This window comes from Fulmarus glacialis, unplaced genomic scaffold (genome assembly GCF_000690835.1).
Source record: "Fulmarus glacialis isolate BGI_N327 unplaced genomic scaffold, ASM69083v1 scaffold33143, whole genome shotgun sequence".
In the NCBI taxonomy this organism is placed as follows: Eukaryota; Metazoa; Chordata; class Aves; order Procellariiformes; family Procellariidae; genus Fulmarus; species Fulmarus glacialis.
The window spans coordinates 1-7,560 of NW_009205372.1; the positions used below are offsets into that span (position 1 = coordinate 1).

A 7,560-nucleotide genomic window follows, 5' to 3' on the forward strand; every position below is an offset into this window, starting at 1 on the left:
GGGGCGGCCCTCGCTGCCGGGGCAGAGAGGGGGAAACCCGCGATCCCTCGCTCTCCTCCCTCTCCTCTCTGCATCTCCTCATTTCCGCGGGGCACGCAGACCCCAGGCCATCCCCTGAGCATCACGGTTCCTCTGAGGCAACCTCCGAGCAGCCAGGGCTGGGGGTGCCCCGGGGGCTGGGGGTGCTCCCGGGTCTCTGGCTGAGCAGAGGGTCCCAGGGACGGTTTGGGGCAGCTCCCGTCCAGGGGATGCTCCATCATATTCAGCAGGGCACGAGGGTCTGAGGACAGTGAGAGGTGAGCAGTTACCTCCCAACGAGCTAATTATGTGCAGAAACAGCACAAGGCTGATTAAAAAAAAAGTTATCAGAAACTAAAGAGTGTGTGGATTTATGGCATACCAGCTGCGCTGTGAAAACTGCCTGTCACCCAGAGGTATGAAGGAGATGGTTTGTGCCTCCAAGAAAGATCTTGGCAGTTTAAAGGAGGTTTGAGAGACAACAAATAAAAGAAAATGGGGAAATAAATACAGAGGGGAAGGGAAAAGGAGCATGAAAGATGACAGAAAAACCTGAGTCTGAGGTTCCAAGTGGTTTTCAGGGAGGATCTGGACTGGACAGGGGCAGGACAGTCTCAAAGGCAGCAGTATTACAGCCGTCTCAGCTACTCCCTTTCACCCTAGGAGCAATCGGTGGCTTTAAAAGCCTTAAATTAGCAAAAGCTTCATTGCTTCAGCAGGTACCTGAGTAGCAGGAAAGAGCCCGCGCATAAATAAACTGTGCAGTTCCTGCAGAGTTCACAGACATCGATGGGTGAATTACCCCAGCCATGCGGCACGACTGCTCAGACCCCCGACCGCGGGCCAGGGGAGCTCGCTGGGCTCCCCGAGCGCTCCTGGGACAAAGTCCCAGTAAATCCTGGAGCAGGTGATGGCATGAGGGGTCCTCAAGATAACCAAGAGACCCCACAGCTTTGGGTCCAGGCCCTGAAAAGAGGTTGACATCTCTGGGTTTGCCGGCAGACAGCTCTCTGCCCACCCTGAGGGGGGTGTTGGGTGGGCACAGCCGGGGCTAGGCAACCGGGCAGGGGCTGCAGCCCTCCCACCCACCGCAGCCGGGGTCCCCAGCACAGCGGGGTCTGTCCTGAGCCCCTGGGGTTCACTGGAGCCGGCCACCCCCACAGGCTCGAGCACCCGCTGCGGCTGCAGAGAGGGCTGGACTTTATTAAACCTAAGCACGAGAATGCAAAATACACCCACGTCCTCCCGAGCATCCACAAAAGACTCCAAAACACAACGTTGGGAGGCAAAAACCACCTGTGTTCCTTCTGTTCCAAGCAATGTAGGCGGGATGCAACATTTGCAAGGAAAAGACCAAGCTGCTGTTTTGCTGTGTTAGGTACAAAGAGAAATGTGGTGGAGCATCCTTTGGGCAGGCTGGGCTCCCATCCCTCTGGAGGCAGATGGGGAAGACCGGGGGGTCCCTTCCCCGACTCACGCCGACAGCACGATGAGATCCTGGTGAAGCAAAGGGGTTACCTTCCCTCTCTGAACATCCTCCGCACAAGCGACGGGCGCTGCCTTTGCTCCGGAGCGGAGCTGAGGTGCCGGCGGGGGGACCTCGGGGCACAGCTCGGGCACTTACTTCGATGACGTCGACGTCCGCGTTGGTGAAGTCAATGTTCAGCAGCTTGGGGAGGGGAACCCCATTTCCCAGCACGCCTGCGGATCACAAGCCAACCCAGCTCAGTGCTGCGGGAGGGCAGGTCGCTGCCGAGCTTCTGCCCAGGGCTTGGTCCCCAACTCCATCCTCCCTGTGTGCAAACCCCTCCCTCCATGAGTCCAGGGCTCTCCGGAAAGACTTTGTGTCGTGGGACTTAGTGCTTCGGCAAAACACATTGTCATTTGCTCCTGTCTGCGTGAGCAAAAGCGGCAGGCGGCGAGCACCCCGCGGAGGGGGCTGCGGGGCCCCTGTTTCGTGATGTGCAAAACACTGCCGCCTGAAACGAGCCCCCCGAGTGCAGGTCGGTCCCACTGGCTCCTATTCTATACGGCGAGGTAAGTTACACCTGCATAAACTCATCGTATACTGTACAGTCTAGCACACATGAACACATGGACGAGGGATAAGAGCTTCCTTACTGTTCATTGCAGGCAGGAAGGCAACATCGAAAATCTGGCCAACGAGCATCTTCAGGAGCGAGACCTGCAACAGGGAGAGGGGACGCTTAGTGCCACCGCTGCGCCCGGCCCCGTGGTCAGCCCGGCCTCACCCTGCCCTCGGGCACGTGGGGATGCTCCGCTCACACCACCTAAACCCATCCTGAACCCTTGCTGCTCCAGCTCCGCACCCGTCTAAGGCAAAATCCCAATTTCACAGAAATTGGACTTTAAGCCTTCTATGGTCAATTTTTAGTCCCAAAATAATGCCAATCCACAGGCCCCTTCCCACTGGCGTTAAAGCTGCCTGCAGTAACCACCTCTGCAAACCAAAGGTGCTCTATCTGCAGGGATCCTGCGACAGGAGAGCTCAGGATTCCTCCCGACTTTTGCCGTTGTCCCCCATGAGGCACGGGGACGAGCCTCCCCAAGCGCAGCCTGAGGGGATGGCATGGGCTTGTGCAGGATGTCCTGCGGTTCACCGAGGACCCAAAACCTCTCCCTCTCAGTGAGGATTTTTTGTGAAAATTGCTCATGGATCATCCATGAAAAAATCTGTCTCCAGAGGTGAAAGGAAGGTGCTATTAAAAATACGACACAACCGTTACACCGTAATTGGCCCTTATTTCTCTTAAGCCAATATCTATCAGCACTTTGCTTTCTGCGATGGATTTCGCCTGTTGCTGAGGCTGCTCGTGTTCTTACATCAAAATCACCGATGGACGAAGACCCCAAGGAGAGATCAGTCCTGCAGGAGGAAGCAGAGGTGAGTAAAATCCAAGCAGTTCCTCTGATGACCCAGTCCTGTCGATGCCCTCATTGTTGCGCAGCCCAGGAGGTCCCACGTCCATGGCCACCCCTGGCCACCCCCCAGATGAAGACCAGAGTCCTACTTCTCCAGGCTGACGCTGATCTTCAGTTTGTTGTCCTCGACTGAAAACTGGGCCAGCAAGGAGGCGTCCTGCGGTCAAACAGAGAGGTCAGGGCAGGGGTGGCTCCTCCAGCCCTTGCCCAAGCCCAAGCCTGCAGCCCAGCCATGTCACATCGGGTGCAGGTCCCATCTACCAGCACCCTCGCACCCGCTCTGCAGGGAGGGGGAACCGCAGGAGGGATTTCTGCGTGGGTGGTTCCTTCATACATACGATATTCAGAAGGCAGAGAGACTCCTCGACATCGTCTGGGAGGATCGCCATCACCTCTGCGGTAGCCATGAGCTGGATCGCACCTTTATTTTTCTTTAAGGTCACCACAGGCGCTTCAGGGACGGCAATTTTCAGCAGCAAGTCACGTGACTCGGGGTACGCCTTGAAAACCTGCCAACATCCAAAGGTGGAAAGTTTCTGCTGGCAGGAGCACCAAGAGTGCTGACACTGGACCAGGCAGAACAAAGGAGTAACCAGGAGCCCGAGAGCGGGCTGCCTGCTCCGGCAGCGTTTGCCCAGTGCTGCTCCCAGGCGGCAGATCTGATCTGAATTGCTCCAGCCCAACAAGTCTGTTTCTCAGCTGGCTGAAGTGAAGTCAAGCTCGCTGTGCGCTCAGCCCCACGGACACCCTGCGTCTCGCTGAGAGCATCCCATCCCGGCCGGAGGACCACGGGCGGCCCCGCACCCAGGCAGACGGGGCAGCTGCAAGGCTCGCTGTGACCCGAGCGCTGCAGAGGACGGGGTGACAAACCGGGCTCTGGCCTGCCGTGTTTCCAGTTTTAGACCTAAGTCAGAGCTCGTTCGAGTCCACGGGACATCTGAGATGATGCCTCTGAGGAGGAAGAGACAGGGAGACCTCCCCTGCCCCAGACACCGCTTCTCTGACCGGGTTACCTGCAGTGCAAGAGGGAACCAGGACTCACCGCAGGAACCAGGGCCCCAAGGGTCGATGTCGTTAGTGGCGGGAGCTCAGAAAACTGCGACAGAGAAGAGAGAAATGCTGCACGTGTGTGTGGTGGCTTTCAGCAGAATCTGCTTTCACCAGCAACATGGCTGAGGCTTTTACCACATGGCCTCTCACATGCATTTTTCACCTAAGCTAGCAGAGACCCTGATAAATGGTACAGAGGTGCTAAGGCATTGCACGGTGGGACCAGTTAGCACGGCTGACAACCCCGAGTCCTTCCAAACCCAGAGCTACGCAGCGCTCCCCGCTCACCATGCCGGTGGAGATGTCCAGGTCCAGGGTACCCTCCTTCTGCAGGACAGACAGCACCGAGCTGAGGAAGTTCACAGAGAGGCCCAGCTGGGAGGAGCTGGTGTCCTCCATCGGTGGCATGGGTGGCATGGGGACCCGTGGTGGCATGGGGACAGTTTCTGGCTTTCCCAGCGGATAGTCCACTAGGCCTCCTGCCGCTCGCCCGACGACAGTCTGGAGTTACAGGGGAAGGAAGCACAGGCCAAAATGTTTGCAATATTTGCCTTTACGGTTAACTTCATGTTCCTTCAGTATGAAATCGCTGCACGCACCGCCACGCCAAGTCAGGCCCTGTGACACTTCCTTCTCCAGAAGTTCATGAAATGCAAACCCCGCTGCGCTCTCCCGTGACGGCAGCAGCAGCAGCAAGAGCGGGGCACGAAGCTGGGACCTCCCCAAGCTTTTCACAGCGACCCCAGAGCCCGCTGCTCAGGTGTAGGTGGCCCCAGGGACAGCCCAAGGAGACCGTCCCAAACCCAAGTGAAATAGCACAACCCTTGTATGTAGATGGAAGGAGAAGATGCAGGACTTACGTTCAAGTCTACCTCGAGGAACTGGCCGGTTACCAGGGGAAGGCTGGACACGGTGTACTGGACGCTGCTCAGCAAACCCAGAGGCACCAGTGCTGGGGGGGAGGAAGGGACTCAGCGATTCCCCGCTGGGCTCAGGTGCAAACACCCCCTCCCCTGCCCGGCAGCTCTTTTTTTTCCAGGAGAGCCCTGGCTGCAGGTGGACTCAGACACTTGGCCCCGGCTCCAAGTGCTCTGTGCTGAGCGGCAATGCCGCAGGAGACGTCATTTCCCTAACGAGCAGTGCGCGCCACTGCTGCAAAAGGAGGGGACAGCTCACAGCTCACCCCATCGATGCCACCCTTATGCACCCGGGGGTCCTTCTGTCCGTGATCAGAGACGGAGAAAGGGGAGACGTGGGGAGGGGACAGCATCCCCCCGGGCACGCTGGGGCACCGCTGCCTGGCTGCTGCCCGGGGGGGGACAGGGTCTGGGCAGGGAGCTGCAGGGGTCCCCGCTCCCTGCGCAGGGCAGGCCTGGGGTCTGTGGGGTGAAGCGGGGGGGTTTGCTCTTCCTGCCTGGGGTGCAGCAGGGGGGATAGTGTCACAGTCCTCACGCAGCCAGAGCGGAGGTGACACGAGGGGGGAAGGCAGGGAAAGGCGTGGGACCCAGCAAGTACTTACAGTTCACAAGACCCAGCTGGTCGTTGACGAGTCCCAGGGCGGTGTTGACCACCGGGCAGAGCTGCAAGAGTTGGGGAGGGACGGTGAGTAACCCGCGTCCAGAGCCGGACAAGGACACGCAGCCCAGCTCGGCTCTGCCACGCTTTCCCTGGGAACGGGAGCAGCGGGCAGTGGGTTGGCAGTCCCCGCTGGTGACTCCACAGTGCTGCTGAGGCTGCACCGGCTCCGGATCTGGCCCTGGATCTTGCCCTTCGTCAGGGAAGCGGGGTTAGGACTGGGTGCCAGGAGCCCACGTGGGATGGCTGGAGAGACCCTGAGATTCAATTAGCCCGTAACATGCTCCAGAGCATTGTTAGGAACTCCCAGGCACTTGGGCAGACGTGCGCCGGGCTTGCTGACCTTGCATTTGGAGGGAGCAGCTTGCCCAAGCAGATGGAGACATGGCACGTGTCCCCTGCTAATCCCTAACCACTGGGCGGGCGGGTGGATGCAGCAGCCCTGGGACGGTGGCCGTGCTCCTGCCCTGGGACAGGAGCAATGCCGCGGGGAGCTGCACTGCAGCTTTTCAGATTCCTTTCCGGAGTGGGGTTTTTTTCCAACTTACCAGATTAGGAAGAACTCTGTTCAGGACACTTGCCAATAAATTATCCACAATTGGGAGCAGGCTGTGGAAAAATAAAGGAGCACCATGAAAAAAACCTGCTGCAAAGTAAGTGGGTCTTGTTAAACAATTCCCTGTGAACAGTGCGGATCGCAGACCTCCTGTAGCAAGGCAATTGCAGCAGCAAAGTGCATCGTCTATGCTTGGATTTTGCATGAGATAAGTGTAATTTGCATCCCAAAATAGGCAGTGGTAAATTTATTGCTGCCTTTTATCTACTAGCATATAGTCTCCTTAAACAAGCAGAAGCAACCTCAGCCCAAGGTTTTACATACCACATGCTTACGTCTGAGAAGACCCTGTCCAACCTCAGTTAAAATGACCCGTGAATGCGGCACATGGGACAGAAATGTCCCTCCGGGACCACTGTGAGGTCGTGCAACCCTCTGGGACAACATGTCCATTTGCTGCGGCTGCGTGGGGGGCAAGCAGGGACCACCACCACCAGCAGCCCTGTGCTCAGCCCCGTGACATGGCCAGTGAGCGACTGTCACCTGCAGGGACAGCGGCTGCCCGTGTCACAGTTGCCCGTGGGACTCAGACGCGCAATGGGAAATGTCCTCGTGCATTCGCCGTTCTGCGGGCACGGGCTGGGGGCTGGCAAAGCCCGGTGGCGAGGTGGCTCATGTGGGCAGAGGAGGACACCTCCGTCACTCACCCTCTCAGGAGTCTGACTTTAATGCCACCAAGGAGGGTATCGCATTTTTCTATCACCAGTTTGGGGTAGCCCGTGCCGTCCATGGTTAGCCTGACCCTTGATGTGATGTTCACTTCCACTGCGATGTCGAGCAAACCCAGGAGGCTGTACAAGGGGAAGGGAGCGACCTTCAGCGGAGCAGCCTCTGCCCGGCGAACAGGAGCAGTGTCCCCTCCGGAGCCACCCCTCGTGGCGGTGCTTCCACCGGGTCCGGGGGCACGGGTGGCACTGCTACCAGCACCAGCCTGACCTACCTCTTGGCATTGAGGGCCACCCGGGTGTAGAGGTTGAGGTGGACGCCGATGCCAGGCAGGAGCCGCAGGGACACCCTGGGGAGCGTCAGCTCCACGATCCGCAGCCTGCAGGGACAGCGAGGGGGACATCACGAGTGATGGCTCCGAGCCCAGCACCCCGCCACCCTGGGGAGCGTCAGCTCCACGATCCGCAGCCTGCAGGGACAGCGAGGGGGACATCACGAGTGATGGCTCTGAGCCCAGCACCCCGCCACCCGGGCTCTGCCGCTCGCGCAAATCCACCGATCAAGGGGTGGGCGAGTCAGAGGCCATTTAGACCAGAAATGCCAAAAGACACCAAGTTTTCTTAGTTATTTTCCTGTTTTAGTTATTTTCCAGTTTTAGCAGAAGCTTTGTTCTAGTTGCCTTATTATGGCTT

At 58.4% G+C, this 7,560-nt stretch overlaps 1 protein-coding gene across 1 annotated transcript in view; it reads right to left on the reverse strand.

Annotated features, from left to right (window-relative positions):
- Positions 1-1,491: 1,491 nt before the first annotated feature.
- Positions 1,492-7,560, reverse strand: part of LOC104075033 (BPI fold-containing family B member 4-like) — a 9,233-nt gene continuing 3,164 nt past the window's right edge. The window contains exons 4-16 of the mRNA XM_009575378.1: positions 7,143-7,247; positions 6,850-6,993; positions 6,135-6,195; positions 5,531-5,591; positions 4,872-4,963; positions 4,300-4,512; positions 4,004-4,057; positions 3,300-3,470; positions 3,051-3,118; positions 2,863-2,905; positions 2,140-2,203; positions 1,643-1,719; positions 1,492-1,515 (exon numbers count right to left, since the gene is read on the reverse strand). Of these exons, the coding sequence (XP_009573673.1) occupies positions 1,492-1,515; positions 1,643-1,719; positions 2,140-2,203; positions 2,863-2,905; positions 3,051-3,118; positions 3,300-3,470; positions 4,004-4,057; positions 4,300-4,512; positions 4,872-4,963; positions 5,531-5,591; positions 6,135-6,195; positions 6,850-6,993; positions 7,143-7,247 (1,177 nt within the window). The remainder of the gene's footprint in view (positions 1,516-1,642; positions 1,720-2,139; positions 2,204-2,862; positions 2,906-3,050; positions 3,119-3,299; positions 3,471-4,003; positions 4,058-4,299; positions 4,513-4,871; positions 4,964-5,530; positions 5,592-6,134; positions 6,196-6,849; positions 6,994-7,142; positions 7,248-7,560) is intronic.